Consider the following 16,660-nt stretch of genomic DNA (forward strand, 5'->3'; position numbering starts at 1 on the left):
AGCCTTACATTATAAAAAAGTTAATTAGTTTTTTAATAATAAACTTTAATTTTTTTAAAAAATAATTAAATAACCCTAAGGAGTGGTTTGGATTCAAGATAAGTTGAGATAGTTTATGAATAGTAAAATAAAAGTTGAATTATTTATTATATTTTGTATAGAAATTTTGAGAAAGTTATTTTATGATTTGAAAATGTTAAATTCATTTATTATATTTTGTATGAAAATTTAAAAAAATTATAATAAAAAGATGAAATAAGTTAAAATAAATTAAGATGAGTTGAAGTGAATTTTGAATGCGAGGCCTTACACATCACTATCTAGCCTTACTCATTTTTAAATACATATGAAGCACATGTGAAATTTCGTCTAAAGTGGGTTTAGATGTTAAACTGAATTGAGTTAAATTAAAATAATAAAATATTGTTAAAATATTATTGTTTATTATTATTATTTTTTAAAATTTAAAAAAATTAAAATATTTATTATATTTTATATTAAAAATTATAATAATAAGTTGAGATGATTTTAATTTTTAAACGAAGCTGAGACCATGTTCAAGTGAATAGACAGAGTGAGCTTCGTCCAGTGTCTCTTTGGTTTTGTTTTGGAGGGGTAGCTCGGCTGGCTTACAACATCGCTCCTAAACGCTCAAGTCAATACTCGTCAAAATGCTGAGAGCTCTCACTCAACGCTCACTTCCCTCCCTCCACCCTCGCCGCCACCTCAAATCCCCGGCCTCCACCTCCAGTTCAACCATCCTCGAACGCCCTCTTAAGCCCACATTCGCATGCCCATTCTCCACGACCTCTACCTCCACCACCACCGCCAGCGACGCTGAGCTCCGCAAGTACCTCGGCTACGGAGCGTTGCTCCTCTTCTGTGGCGCCGCCACCTACTACTCCTTCCCCTTCTCAGAAAACGCCAAGCACAAGAAGGCCCAGATCTTCCGCTACGCCCCTTTGCCCGATGACCTTCACACTGTCTCTAACTGGAGCGGGACCCACGAGGTCCAGACCCGGATCTTCCACCAGCCAGAGAACCTCCAGCAGCTGGAGAACGTGGTCAACGAGGCCCATCAGAAGAAAACCCGCATTCGGCCGGTCGGGTCTGGCCTTTCTCCCAACGGTATTGGGCTCTCCAGGGCCGGGATGGTGAATTTGGCGCTTATGGATAGGGTTTTGGAGGTGGACAAGGAGAAGAAGACGGTGAGAGTTGAGGCTGGGATAAGGGTTCAGCAATTAGTGGATGGTATCAAAGATTATGGCCTTACGTTGCAGAATTTCGCCTCCATTAGGGAGCAGCAGATCGGTGGCATTGTGCAGGTGGGCTAGCCTCGACTAGTCTTTCTTTCTTTATTTATTTTCTTTTTTGGGAATTGACCATTAATTCTAATGGAATTTTCAAGAAAGAAATGTGATTATTGTTAGAAAAGCTGGAATATTAAGATAGGAATGTGTTTTGGTCATCGACCGTGGAAACGCATACCGATGTGATGCTTCATAAATCATGTGCGAATGGTCGCTCATGTGAGAATCATTGACTGTGTTGCAGCATATGGGACGGTCTGGGAAGTGAGGAAGAGAGCTAATTGGCACCGGCTTCCTCAAAATCATTTTCAAAATTTGATGAAAAGTACATATTTTCAATCCTAAGGAGTTGACCCAAGTGGTGAAGGCCTTGGAGTATTGCTCCCTTCAAGATCTAAGGTTCAACACCTCATAGGTGCAAACAATCCTTTAGGACCACACCTCTTGGTGAAAAGCTAGTTATTTAACCAGTTTCATGTAGGAAAACTTTCGAGGGTATGGTGCAAGGGACCGGAGTTTACTCTGAAAGGGTGGGTCCAAAGGGCCCTGCCTTGGAGAGATTCCCCAACATAAAAAAAAAAAAAAAAAAAGTATTTTTCATTAATCCAAAACCTTCATAGCCAACCTCACATTAGATTAGTCATTGGATTAGTCAAAATAATAATATTATATTATTTTTTAATAATAATATTTTTAATTTATTTTTTTCATATTTTGTAATTATATTAACCATATGTTAATTAATAATTTAATTTGATTTAAATTATTGTTTACCAACTAATTGTTTTGAATAAAATATTACATTTGAAGAGGAATAGTAGATCTTCAAATATGAAGAAACATATACATTTACTGTAGCTCATATCTCAAGTTCCTATCATTTGGCTAATCCGATGTAGATGATTTCATCTACATTTCTTCAAATTTTGAAGATGTATTGGCATTTGGCTAAACTAATGCCAGTGCTCCAAGGAACAAAGAAGCATGTACTTTAACAGTAAGATAAGCTGTTGACATGTGGTATAAATAACTAGCTCTGGTGCCGATTGTTTACAAGTATAGATCCTGAACTTTACAATGGATTATAGCCGATACATACTGTGATAACATTCTTTGTCATTGAAATATTGTTCAATCTTTCCTCATTTGAGAATCTACTTTTTCCAATTCTCCAACTATGAAAATTGGAAACTTGCGAGCAGTAACAATTTTTTCAGGCTCTTTAGTCGAATGGTGGCTAAGAGCCTACATCATACATGCTATTTCTTATTGTTAAATAAGGAAAAAGGTGAATCTAAGAATAAAAAGGCTGGTGATTACTGTATTTTGTTGAAAATTACTTAGTCAGCAAAGCATTCTGGTGTAATCTATGCATCTATGTTCTGTGTTGTAGTTTGGTTCAAGCTTTTTTAAATATTTATCTTTAGGTTGGTGCACATGGTACCGGTGCAAGACTGCCTCCTATTGATGAGCAGGTCATCAGCATGAAACTGGTAACTCCTGCCAAAGGAACAATAGAGGTTTCAAAAGAGAAAAATCCGGAGCTATTTTATTTAGCTCGCTGTGGTCTTGGGGCCCTTGGTGTGGTAGCTGAAGTCACCCTCCAATGTGTTGAGAGACAGGAGCTTTTGGAGCACACAACTGTGTCAAGCATGAAAGAAATCAAGAAAAACCACAAGTAATTATCATTCCCTTAATCGCATAATTTTTTTCTGTTCTCAGAAAATCATAAGCACAGTATGGTTGATGGATATTGCTTCGAACTGGAAACTAAATAATTGAAAAAACCTAGTAGGACACTGAATTAATAATTGGGATGATCAAATGACTTTATGAGCATACAGCCTTACTATGATGTATTAGAAGTTAAAATTATTGGGAGCTAGTACTGGAAAAAAAGCTTCTAATAAAAGAACCTTCTAATAATTGTGATGATCAAGTGACCTTATGAGCATACAGCCTTACTATGATGTATTAGAAGTTGAAATTATTTGGAGCTAGTACTGGAAAAAAGCTTCTAATCAATTGGTTAAAAATAATATTATTGTGATGGCTTGTAAAATAATCATTTGAAGTTCATCAAGGGGTTAGTCCTGCGCTACTAAACTTCTTTGGAGGTGGTGCTTGTGGTGAGGTTTAGATACAATATGTCTCCTTCATCCTTCTTTGCAGAATATATTCAAGTGTACTTATAATAAAATATATATATATATATATATATATTCAAGTATTGAATGGTGGAAGATTTATTTTCTACTCTATAACTGGTATTCTTGATTCCTTAATTTCCCAGGAAATTGCTATCTGATAATAAGCATGTGAAATATCTATACGTTCCATATACCGACACTGTGGTGGTCGTGACATGCAATCCTATTTCTAAATGGAAAGGTCCCCCAAAGTTCAAACCCAAATATACTAACGATGAAGCCCTTCAGCATGTTCGTGAGCTCTACAGTGAGTCCCTACAGAAATACAGGTAAAGCTGGTTTCTTCTATTGTAAAATATATACAAAGAAGACATTTTAGTTCCTCTCCCTTTTCTTTTGAGATGATCTTTTCTGCTTGCTGAGATTTATATTATCTGTAATAAATGGCCTAGAGAAAGTAGTTGAGTAGATGTGTTGGAAGAGTGATAAGGTTTTCTGGCATTGCAAGAAGAAATCAGAGTTGTTCAAAATTCTTGGTTGAATGCTTACTTGCTACCTCTTCCTGTGCATTTAGATTTTTCTTCACAACATTGTGGCAGAAACTGCTTACTTGAATTGCCACCCAATCATTCTTTGGGTTTAGGATGTAATCTAAAATGAAATCAATTTATAACTTCTCATATAGCTTACCTGGTAAGGTTGATAAGTTTTTAAGAATTCATGACAATTTGAAAAAAATACACAACTGATGTAGTAAGATTGCTTTTTCAGTTTGGAAAATGATAAACCTACAATTAGTCTACAACTTTTAGGCAACTCTACTTAAAATGAAGGGTAGTTATGTAAAATTGAAATTTTTTTTAATGAGGGGCACAATTACATTGGTTGATTTAAAATAAGTTGTAAATTAGTTATAAAAGAGTTGTGAGTGTATCATTACCCTTTTAGTTTTGCTTGCTTTTCTAGGAAAAATAATGTGATAACATTCTTGTTCAATCTCAGCTTTATTAATATCCGAGTGAACATCCAGATTAAATGCCAATCATAAGCTGAACTGGATGAGCTTAGATCTCACTCTGTTGGCTCATCTGTTGAAAGAGTGCTTTACCAAAACTGTACTGCATTGTTTTGCTCTCATTTATATCTACTGCATCTACATGTTTTGTATTTGCTATTGTGTTGACTGATTAATCTAGTCAATTAATTGCTTACATTAATTACTTGCAGAAATATTAAAGATGAATCTCCGGACAACGTTGAACCAGATGTGAGTGAGCTATCATTTACAGAGTTGAGGGATAAACTACTTGCCCTTGATCCTCTCAACAAAGACCACATCATAAAGGTCAATCAAGCTGAGGCTGAGTTCTGGAAGAAGTCAGAGGGATACAGAGTGGGATGGAGTGATGAAATATTGGGCTTTGATTGTGGTGGCCAACAATGGGTTTCTGAGACATGTTTCCCTGCAGGAACGCTGGCAAAGCCAAGCATGAAAGACCTTGAATTCATGGAAGAGTTGAAGCAGCTCATTGAGAAGGAAGAGATACCTGCACCTGCTCCAATAGAGCAGCGCTGGTCTGCTTGCAGCAGGAGTGCCATGAGTCCTGCTTCAAGTTCAGCTGAGGATGATATATTCTCATGGGTAACTTCAATTGCATCTTTCCTTTTTTTCCCCTTTTTTTTTTCTTTCTTTTTTTGAATATTGGCTTCATTTTGTCAAGTGTTGGGGAGATCTATTGCGAAGTAAAGATGTGTACTTGGTGTGGTTGTAATTGTAAATTGATCTAGAATCAAATCCAATGGACGAAGATGTCCAAATAGGGGCTCTACTTTTCTTTCTTCTGACAAAATCTACTGCATATCAGATAAACATTCTCATTGGTTGTAAAATTTTTGGGGACCTATTTAGTATAATCCTGTTTAATGGAATGTAGTGAAATGATTTATAAAGAGAAATAACCATGTGTACTTTTTTTATTGTGGAACAGGTTGGTATAATCATGTACCTTCCTACAATGGATGCACGCCAAAGAAAGGAAATAACAGAAGAATTCTTCCACTACCGTCATCTGACCCAGGCAAAGTTGTGGGATCGTTATTCTGCTTTTGAACATTGGGCTAAGATTGAGGTACTGATTCAATCTTGAAAAACTGCTCTATGCGTGTCTTTATAAATTTCAAATTGTCAGAAGTCATCCCACATGATATCTTGGAATATTATTTTTCTGGCTTAAAATGATTTTTTAGCTTTCCAAATTTCCACACTCACAAATTCATTTTAATCCCTCTATCTTAGTCAAATTCTAATAAATCAAATCTCGTTTTTGTTTTAAAATGTATAAATTGAAAACTCTACATACGTCACTTATCTGTTTGGGAACTTGTCTAGAGTTATCACCATAACCCTAAAAAATAATATCGATACTCGTAAAAAAAGCAAACGCCAACTTAGAATGATGCATATATACATAATAACTGCGAGTGCCTCATCAATTTGATTATTCACAGGATTGCACGGATGTAATCTCAGCGAACGGATTGCCAAAATATCTTTGCATTACAAGAATTTGCTTTTGTTTTTCATTTATCTGCATGTAATGCAGGTTCCAAAGGACAAAGACGAGCTTGCAGCTCTCCAGGCAAGGCTGAGGAAGCGTTTCCCTGTTGATGCATACAATAAATCTCGAAGGGAACTGGACCCAAACGGCATCCTTTCTAATAACAAGCTGGAGAAGCTGTTCCCATTACCAGTTACCATTTGAGAAGCATCCTTTCTTGGTTAGTTATTCATCTATAAACTTGTTTTTATTAATTAATTTCCAATGCCTCTGATTTTTTCTCTGTTTGTCTGGCCACTGCTGCAAGGATTTTTAGCACCCATGTATTGCTTGTATATTAATAAGTGAGAGTCAATAAATTCAGCAAGGATTTGTCGCTACTGAAATGTGAGATTTTTCCAATATATTTGTTTCACTACTTTCAGTAAGTATGCATTGGCCAAGTAAAATACATACATATATGCCAACATAAGTGCGCATATATTTGGTCACAAAATATTTACCATAAAAAGGTGCCAGTTCTGCTTTGTTAAATGCGCATGGTCTTGGCTAAATTCATAGAAAGCATAGGTCTATTGTGGAGCAACAAAAGGAACTCTTTCCTTCAGGGGTATGGCCCTTTCCCTGCTGTGAAAAGGAACTATTTCTTGGCAGGGGCTTGCTTCTCTCCATGCTCTAGTTTTGCCATTATAGATATACTTTCTTCTTTGATACTTTCATTGGCACCCGGAAGGAACTTTGACCTCCCAAAACTCCTACAAGAAAAAATTCCAAATCTTTATGTGAAGAGTAAATGGTTTGATATCCCACACCACACACCGGTTCAATACGTGGCCAACCGAGTCTATTCAACCGTTTAAAGAGAGAGTAAAAAAAATGGGCTTGGAGACTCCTCTCCTAACGCTGTACATTCTCTTTCCCTCATCCTTTTTCCAGCTCTTTTCTCTCCCCTCCCCTTTGGTTCTTTCGTCTTTTTTTCAATGGTTTTCTCTTCCACCGCCATTCCAACTGTGTTCTCCTTATTCTTTCGTCTGTTTGCAAGCTTTCAGCCTCTAGTCCTAGTTTAAGGCTCTCTACCCCTACACGTTTCAAACTCCATTTTTGCAATGTCATTCTTTTCTCACCTCAACCCAAATCTCATCTGAGTAGCATGACTATTTCACTTTTCGATCAAGTAATAACTCAAGATTTGAGAGAGACTCGTGAGACTGATGTTCTTTCGACAAATTCTCCAGGCAAAATCATCTTGAATGAATTTCATGTTGAGATCAAGAAGAAAGTTTTGCTGAGTTGTGGGAGAAGTTAGTTGCTAGTTAGGTCGTATATGGCAGTGGATGCCTACAGTGAAATTGAGGGAGATGGTGGTTGTCGACAGTGAGATTGAGTGAGATAGGAGAAAATAGAAATGGTGTGGAAGAAATAGTTGGAAGTGAGATATAATTTTGATTATTCTACATTTTATATATTTTTAATAAAAAAAATGACCTGACACCTGCTTGTCAGTTGGTGTGGTGTGCAGTTAGAAGAGGCTGTAGTACAGAAGAACTCTTTGAGATACTTTGTACGTTTAGGCCTGGCCGCGAGAGGACCAAGCTATCCAATGGCCTCTGGGGCACCGATTTGGGCCTTGAGTGTTCAAACCTATCTTAGTCGTTAGACCCCTCTAAGATTAATATTAAAAAGAATAGTAATTAATTAAGTAATTTATATAGCATCTCTGCCGAGTTCATGCAAGTAAAAATCTACAGATAAAAAATTAGGTGAGACTCTGATGCCTCGAAAACCCAAAAGGCTTACTAACTTTACTCTGTAGGATTCGTTAGGAGTTAATCTTTGGCCCAAACGCGGCTTTCAAAGCCCCGGGGCGGGGGACAATGTTAAAATTAAGGCCCCTTTCGAAGATACAGACTCATCTAAATATACAATTCTTAAAGAAAAAATATATTTATCATTGTGAACTGAGTGACCACCGTATAATCGTTTTGAAAAAAATTAATAAAACTTGAGATCTATATGAAAAAAATTAAATTTTTAATAGTGAATCCAGGAATCTACTCTTTTTCAAAGTGATTATGCGACGTTTACGTACTTCACGGTTGTATGCAGAATCATTAAAACTCATCTTAATATCTAAATTCATTTTAAGTAGGTCTCATAAAACTTACTCTACCATCTCAAGTTCTCAACTCATTATTATTTATAAAAAAGCCAACTGAGCTCAACATCAAAACGGGTCTAAGAGAGTTGAGCTACAGCTCACGATTCCATCTGTCTACCCACATTGCCAGCTTCGTCAATTATTTTAACATTTATATGAAATTCATGTAGCACACGCATATCAAGGAAAATTAAAAACATAATAACCCATTGATTGATTAATCCGATTTATTTATATTTCTTATTAATTTATGATCTTGTGGGGAGAAATATATATATATATATATATATTTATGAAATTTTCGTTTCTGAAATCATTAGCATATGGGACTCAGGGCATTGTGTGATTGGGAGAAATTCTAAGGACTAAATCATGTTTATGGTGGCCATTAGATGTACATTTTTATTATTATATATGTAATGTTTATTATTTTACCACCTTTCTTAGTTTTATAGTATTAATATGACACTTATTTTAGGACATGCAAGACTTGATCTTTTCCGAAGATCACATTCTCAATCATTATGTCCCCAACTTATATATTGCAATTATTTCGGCAAAAAGGTTTTATATATAATTAATTCACATAAACAATAAATTAATATTATAGTTTAATTTGTTGAGACTTATTATTATAATATATATTCATGTTTTGGTAATTAAAGCGAAGTCGTCTCATTGAGGGTAAATAGTCAAGTTAGAAACATCATGATTGATATAATGTGATCTTTGGAAAGTCTCATATGCGCAGGATATTTATTAGAAACATCATCATTGAGAGTGTGATCTTTAGAAAGCAAATGCATATATATATATATATATATATATATATTGCGCAAAGACTAGGAATATTTTTATCGCCTAGTTCGTATATATAAATATTTTTGTTTTCTTTAAGCGAATATTGAAACATGAGTAAAGATGTTAGGAATCAAGAATTTCTATTGCCAACTACGTACGAAGAGCTAGCTAAACCAGCTTGTACGTACCATTATTTTGCTACGATAACTATGTAAATGCAGTCGGAACTCTTCTCATAAGAATGGCATGCGCGACTGTCTTAATTCCTTGGGACATTGGCTAAAAAACAACTGCTAGCAGAAGGTTAACGCATAGAGTACTCTTCAAAATTATGCTCCCGCTCACAATAAAGCTTCTAAGGAAAATAACACAAGAAAACCAAGCACGAGAGAAAGTCCGAACCAGTTGAACCCTAATTATGGACATTAATGTTGAGTTTGGATGTTGAGTTGAGCTGTGTTGTGAATAGTAATATTTTGTGAGTCTCAATGAGATGAGTTTAACTTTTTTTATGAAAAATTGAAAAAATAGCAAATTGATTTTATCAATAATTAATTTGAGATAAATTGAGTTTGGTTCAACAACCAAACACAGCCTAATTTAAACGATATTGGATGATTACCGAAAGAATATTTAGTATGATGAGAAATTATGCTAAGAGAACTAAATTTGCTAAATTTGTTACCATTTTTTGTATGGAAGAGAGACAATCTAACATGAAGGTGAGAAGAATCGTCTTGTTTAGGAGAAAGAAAACGTTAGCAACCTTGCTTAATATTTATCGTATTGAATTCGAACAAACACATTAACAAAATTTTTATTTATTTATAATTTTAATTCCAATTGATATGCCAGAATTACACTAAAAGAACGACAATAGTACTAGTGTTTTCCTTCATATATATGGAGGGCCGGCCCCCACCCTCTTTTAGGTACGTAAAAATGTAAACGTTACCTTTTGTAGGCTGCAGTTTCAGCTAGCCCTGACTCTTCTGCTCTGCAATTCCAACTGATCTTCCCGGCCCTATGTATAAATCTTGAAATTTCCGCTCCTTTTTGTGTACAATTTCCGGTTTGTTGATTATTTCTGCAATCCATGCGTCCAATTTGGCATATGAAATCATTGGTAAAGCTGATGGATTTTGCAGGGAAAGCTTAAAAATCATGCTGACACAAAAAATGGATGGGTACTAGCTGCTGCATGTTCGGTTGTCTGGCATTGAGATCACTGCTTTCGATGGTGTTTTGAATGGGGTGTGGAGGGGCCTCCCTTAATCCACCATAGGTTGTTTGCCGACGGTATGAAGACACTTACTTTTCAGTTTTCCATCGTACGTTTTAATCACCAAAATTCATTCAGTTTTCTTGGTGGGGACGAGTAGTACCACTGATATTGATTATGTTGACAACCCTATCTATCGATCATCGAGATCAGTTGCATTCGAAGGATTTACATGTGGCTTTTCACTATGCAATATTTTACATCCACAAAAGCTAAATAGGCATCGATCAGAACAATATATATCATGATTCATGTTCTCGTCCGCCTATGCAATATTTTGTCCGGCACCGAAAACCCACCAATCGTTTAAGATCAATGCAACGCAATTTGTTGGGTATCCACATTTATGGGCACTTAGGCTTGAGTGGTTAATTCATCCAATCCACTCAAAGAAATGGTACGTGCCCACTTCATTAATGACATATATATATATATGTATGTATGTTACAAATAATTATTTTCCTTGCCCCTTGATTTCGTTCTTTTCATGTTTATCCGAATGCTAGATAATTCCAGAAGATGGTGCATGGATGATGAACACCAAGGGAAAAAGAAAAGCCGTTTTCTTTGGGATTAACTTTGCGTCGCTTTGTGGCGCCAAATCCATCTCACTCAACCTAAATATAATAATGGAGTCGATAATTGTCTGGTTTTCATTACTGCATGCGTCAATTTCTTTTCTTTTCCCCCGTTTCATGGTCGCATGTCGATCGACATGGTTGAGCCCAATACTATATATATATATATATAGTCGCGTAAAGCCTCCAACATAGAATACGTTGATCTGATCTATATATTTGGAGGTCGAGAATACAAACAAAGAGGAGGAGTACTACTACTACTACTACTGAGTAGATCAATCAATCAGTTGGCCGGGCCAAGACGTCATTATCAAACAATATTGATTGATTGAGCTTCTCGTTTGGAAATCTATTTTCAGACTCAAATATCATCGGTACTGTGACTAATTAAAGAGTAGTTGAGTCGAATCGATATATAGTTCAACCTTCTTCCGATCCTAGTCTCCCTCTGGCGCTCATCACGCGGGTCAACATGACGTTCCACTTTCACCACTAAAAAAATTCATTATAATCTTCATATATATATTTAGTAATTAGACTAATCATGAGAACACCATGTCAAATCAAGAAAATTCCTTTCTGTTGTCCATAAAAAATTAGGAGATGATGCCAATTAAAAGTTTATGGAAAAATTAATCTCTTAATAATTATATATGTGATGGCAGATCCATCAAATTAATTAAATTAATTTCTTTTCTTGCCATATATACTGAGAAAATAGCCATGATCTCTTAGACGTCTACTGATCATAATGGCTCAACTAATTTAATTAATGACTTCAAGAACAATCGATCGTAGCAGTAATTGTTGTAGTTATTGTACTCAACAGATCAGCCAGCAGTAATTGATCGGGAACTTTTCTGTACTGGCCTAGCATATATGCAACAAGAAAGTCAAACTTTATCACATTTTTAATTATAAGTCGGCATAATAATTATATACAATTCCCTCTTGCGCTCATTCACATGTCACACAAATCGATCGACATACTTAATGCATCAGAAAAAACATTGCAAAATGCCATTAATTTGTTGTAATTATAACAACGTACGTATACGTTCAAGCAAAACGCAGTAACGTTCAATTGTATATTATATATATAAAGTTGCCCTAATATATATAAACGCATCACCAAAGCTAGCCGGAGGGTGATGCACGTATATGATCTGTTGCATGAAAAGGTTCTTCCTGATCATGAATTACCATGGACTATAATTATATATTCAGAAAGCATTTCATGATAGAATTACTTGATAATCTTCATGAGGAAAGCCAAGGTTCTGCATGCATTCCGGGCTATTCAGAGTACTATATTCAGAAACTGAGCACGGATGCGTTCCAGTAGTACTGTATCTATGCACCACCCTACGTTGATAAAGACAACTAAAACTACAACGTCTATAAATAAAGATTCAACTCCACAGTAATGCAACAATTGACCAAGCATAAGCAATTAAGAGGAAGCAAGCCCATCCAGCAGCTAAATTATTAGTAGCTTAGCTGCGCGACTAGATCATAGCTAGCTAGCCATTCATGTGCTGTGTGAATATGGTGATAATTATTAATTAGTTTAGCCAGCTTTAATCAATAGTCCGCCCAAGACTGGAACGATAATGAACTGATTCTCTTATTGTAACTGCCACATGAAACTTTATGAAGCCGATCAATTAAATGAACCCTAAGCCGATCCTTAGGGTTTTCAGAAGCAGGCAGACACTCAAGCATAATCAATTAAATGAAGAACTAGTACAGTACCCGGGGCCTATCATTATAAAAACTCTGTTGTCTGGTTATTCAAAAAGGAAAAAAGGAGTAAATTAAAAACATGCATAAAGGATTTGCTTCTTTTCTTATTAAAGCCCCAAACGCGTGTTTATGAAAAAAATAAGAGCACAATTTTTTTATCAATGCCTCAGTAGCATTTATATATATGACCTTTTCTGACCATTAATTATATGGTTGCTAGCAAGCTACCTAGCTCCAGAGATTTACAAGTATTAATTGAATTCAAGCAATAAGCAATAAACTTATATAATTCATGTTGAACTAAATAAATATAACTTAAATTCATGTTGAAATGATTCCACTGTGTTAGTTTCTATTGTTTTGAATCCCGTCTGTCTGTAAAATACGATGAGGAAAATGTTCTCAGATTGAAAAGCAAGGTGATCTAGTGAACAAAGTTCATGTATGATGCTGCTCTTAATGCGCGCATGCACGGTTAGTATTTTCAAAAAACAGCTTGATGAATCCAAATTAAGTCAGTGAGAGAAAATGGGAAGAATTACACGGGAAAATACTAAACAAACTCAAGGGTCAGATCAACAAAAATATATATTGGGCAACATATATACCCAGATCAGGTCAAGGGAGAAAATGCATGGAAAAAAAAAAATCACTAAGTTTTTGCTGGAAAATTTAAAAAATAAAGAAGCCCAAAAAGGCAGGGGGACAAAATAAAAAGAGGATTGCATGGTGGGATTAATCAAGAATTAAAAGATAATACCAAAATGTTTAAGCTGTCGTGTATAGTTACACACAAATGTTGCATTCGTGCAAGACAACCAATCAATTTGTCCATAGCCATACATTTATCTTAAAATAATCAACCAACCTATAGCAAATCAAGTTCTCCAAATGCTTGTGGGTGCTAAAAAGAATGGGAAAAAAAAGTGAAGAGACAGCTAATTTCGCCTTCATTAGGGAAAAATATAAAGAACAAAAAAAACAGGAAACTCCCCTAACAAAAGAAAAGAAACCAAAGATTTTCCCGTGTATAGATTATAGAAATATAAATCGGGGCAAAGGGAAGGTGGGTGGGGGACATGAAACAAAATGATAACAGTAAATAAATAAATAAATAAATACAAAGGAGTTGACAGGCCGGGTGTGAAAAGATTGACCTGCGTCCATCCTCGGTGCAAAATCTCAGATCCTTCTTGTCTCACATCCTCCATCTCCAATGAAACTGAACTTCATATTATGATCACTGAAAAGCCCACAGAAACCAAAATAACACCCTACACAAAGAGAGAAGGAAACGAAAAGAAAAGCGATCGAGAGAATCATGACAACTAGCTAAAACGGAAAATAGATAATCCAATAAATTCCATGATCAGTAGTTTTCATGAACTTTCGACCTTCTCTTTCACTATCCATGGACATATTATAATCAGGTTTCTCACTAATATTTCTCATTCAGCTTAGAAGTCATGAGAGTGGTGATACAATGTTGGGTCACAGCCACCTTGCGATCCATGCCTGTTCATAGAATTCCTTTGGCTATGGTGGCTGCTGTCATCCTCTCCATCCATTGATCTTGATCTCATTTGACCTGAATTAGCCGTCGCGCCCAGATTGAGATAAACAAGCCTCGAATCAAGGTTAAGGTTCGCCGCCATGTTGTTTCCGCTGCTACCGCTGCTATGATCATCGCTCATTGGAGGATATATAGCGGTCGAAGTAGGAACACTTGCATTGCCCTCTTCCCGCGAAAGAACGAGTGCCGCAGACTGAACCAGCTCCAGGCAGAGCCTGAGCTTATTGGGTTCGATATGTGTTAGCCCCGGTACAGCTCCTTTGAAGAGGAAATCAGATGTTAGGGTTCGGAGAACGTCGAGGGGAGAAACCCCGTCGATGGTTCGAACATTCGGGTCGGCATGGTGGTCAAGGAGGACTGCTACCATGTCCGGCGACACCATTTCTGCAGCAATGTGAAGTGGGGTTTTTCCGGCAGGTCCTGCTGGGTAATTAACATCGGCTGCACCGAGCTCAAGCAAGGCTTTCACAACTTCTCGGCTGCAACTTTCTACAGCGTAGTGCAAAGCTAATGCCTCGTCGAGATTTAGTCCTTCACCCATGACCATAAGCTTGACGAGTTCCACATCAGACGAGTCGAGTGCCCTTCTCATACGACGAATCTTTTGGTCTTCGAGATCAGCGGCTGCACCAAGATCTTGGTGCTGGTGGTGATGGTGGTGGGGCATGAGAGAGCGGCGAGCCAGAGAGGATTTGAGGCGCAGCTCTTCAATCTTGGCCACGACTTCGATCGGGAGGTGCTTGGCTAAGACTTCTGGAGGGAGGCCGGATTTCGCAACAAGATGGGAACATGTGGTCCAGAGTTGGTGCATTTCTTGCTTTCTTGAAGCTAGTAGTACTTTCATTACATCTTCAATTGAGGCTTTCTCCACCATGCTTGCCAATTGCTTCTGTGGCCCAAAAGCCAAGAGATATTAATGGTAAGTGATATTTACATAAAAAGGTGTAAGATGTCTGTTATATTTCTGCATAGATTATATAAAAACAAAAATGATGGGATGTTTTGTGCTAATTTTACGTTTAAGTAGCCAGTCTGTCTTGGTTTGCTTCTTTTTTGAATTTAACCCAAATGGGGAAAGTGAATGTCTGGGAAAGATTTGGTGTGCTTACTGTGGAAGACAAAACTTGATATCTTGATCTAAATTTAGAAACTGATCATGCACGCAGCTATATATAGCGAGAGAGAGAAGGAACCCAATTGAAGAAACGCAAAGGTATATATGTAAACAAGATAGATAGGCTCCTTGTGTCACACGAACATCAACATTTTTCCCAGAAGAAAAGGGATTTTTTGAACGTATATCAGGGAAGAAAGCGAAGAGAACGAAAGTATTAGAGGAGAGTTAATGGAGGTGGTAAAGAAGAAGGACAGCTGTACGTATTGGAAAATTGAAAGTTAAATGGATCAAATGCTTCAAAGATGAACTGAATAATCCAGTTCCTGACATGGGAAGAAAACCCAACTGCTTCTGAACAGAAGTTTGAAGATAACTTTAAAAAAAGAAAGTTGAAGAATATTGAACAGAACCGGGTCTCACCTACTTCATGACGAGAAGATAAGGGAATTCCAGAAAATGATATCTAAAAGAGTTTTTTTCTTTAAAAAAAGAAAGAACAACAACAAGAATAAAACAAACCGCAAAGGATCTCACCCAACCTCCCAAAACCAAACCCAGTAATTGCCCAAATTCCCAAAACCCACAAAACACACCGACCAAGATGCAGGGAGAAGGCATCATCGTATAAATTGAAAGAAACCTGAGTGAGCAATGCGAGCTGTTCAACACCAAAAGATCTAGCGGCAGCAAGAGTGTCAAGAGCAAGATTAACGGCTGAGGTGCAATGCGTGTGCCAGCATCCTCTCTCCCCACAATTAGCCCTTGGCTCATGCTTCTGAGGCACAATAGAGACTTGGCCACTGTACAAGAACTGCAGCAGCAGCAAGAACACCTCATAGCCCACCGAGTTCACCGGTATCACACCCGACCTCGAACCCGGTGTCGCCGCGGGGTTGATTCTGGACCCAGCGGGGTCCAGCCCGGAAGGCGGGTCGGGCCCACAAAAGAATTTCCTAAAGAAGAGACTCCTCGCGGCCAGGATGCATCGGTGAGCGTGGACTAGACGGCCCTCCACGCTGAAGGTTACGTCGCTGAAGGCTTGGCCGTTGACAAGGAGGTAGAGGTAGTCCAGGGAAAGAGATCTAAGGGACTCATCGAGGGTCATGGTTTTTTATGCTTTTTTAGGGTTGCGTTAATCTCTCTTTTCGTCCGAGAGAGAGAGAGAGAGAGAGAGAGAGAGAGGGAACAGAAGGGTTACAGCTTGGAAGTGGTAGAACTGCAAGGAGATATCATGGAGAGGACTGAGTTCATTTACTTCCCTCTTCTTGTTGATGGTGGAACTATTGATTGTGTTTTTATTAAGATTCTTTGTGTCAAATGGGGTGTTGTGGTGTGTGTGTGTGTGTGAGGTGGTGGTGGTGCTAGCTAGCTTTGTGTTGGTAGA

General features: G+C 37.2%; 2 protein-coding genes across 2 annotated transcripts; one reads left to right on the plus strand and one right to left on the minus strand.

Moving 5' to 3' along the window:
* Positions 1–568: 568 nt before the first annotated feature.
* On the plus strand, positions 569–6,446 carry LOC108981186 (L-galactono-1,4-lactone dehydrogenase, mitochondrial-like). The gene is made up of 6 exons (XM_018952273.2): positions 569–1,325; positions 2,738–2,988; positions 3,604–3,789; positions 4,688–5,102; positions 5,449–5,589; positions 6,064–6,446. Exons 1-6 carry the CDS (start codon positions 672–674, stop codon positions 6,220–6,222), a joined length of 1,806 nt encoding a protein of 601 aa, XP_018807818.2. The 5' UTR covers positions 569–671; the 3' UTR covers positions 6,223–6,446.
* Positions 6,447–13,600: 7,154 nt separating this feature from the next.
* On the minus strand, positions 13,601–16,660 carry LOC109008403 (BTB/POZ domain and ankyrin repeat-containing protein NOOT2-like). The gene is made up of 2 exons (XM_018988485.2): positions 15,917–16,660; positions 13,601–15,048 (listed from the first exon to the last, which is right to left on the minus strand). The coding sequence occupies exons 1-2, from the start codon at positions 16,379–16,381 to the stop codon at positions 14,044–14,046; spliced, it is 1,470 nt and encodes a 489-aa protein (XP_018844030.1). The 5' UTR covers positions 16,382–16,660; the 3' UTR covers positions 13,601–14,043.

This window comes from Juglans regia, chromosome 4, assembly GCF_001411555.2.
Source record: "Juglans regia cultivar Chandler chromosome 4, Walnut 2.0, whole genome shotgun sequence".
NCBI classification, from domain to species: domain Eukaryota; kingdom Viridiplantae; phylum Streptophyta; class Magnoliopsida; order Fagales; family Juglandaceae; genus Juglans; species Juglans regia.

Bases quoted from the DNA above. Each gene is read 5' to 3' on its own strand.
- LOC108981186 (XM_018952273.2), top strand. From the start codon at position 672: ATGCTGAGAGCTCTCACTCAACGCTCACTTCCCTCCCTCCACCCTCGC. The intron at 3,790-4,687 runs GTAAAGCTGGTT...AATTACTTGCAG, and splicing joins GAGTCCCTACAGAAATACAG to AAATATTAAAGATGAATCTC. The intron at 5,103-5,448 runs GTAACTTCAATT...ATTGTGGAACAG, and splicing joins AGGATGATATATTCTCATGG to GTTGGTATAATCATGTACCT.
- LOC109008403 (XM_018988485.2), bottom strand. From the start codon at position 16,381: ATGACCCTCGATGAGTCCCTTAGATCTCTTTCCCTGGACTACCTCTAC. The intron at 15,049-15,916 runs GTTTCTTTCAAT...TTTGGGCCACAG, and splicing joins AGCTCGCATTGCTCACTCAG to AAGCAATTGGCAAGCATGGT.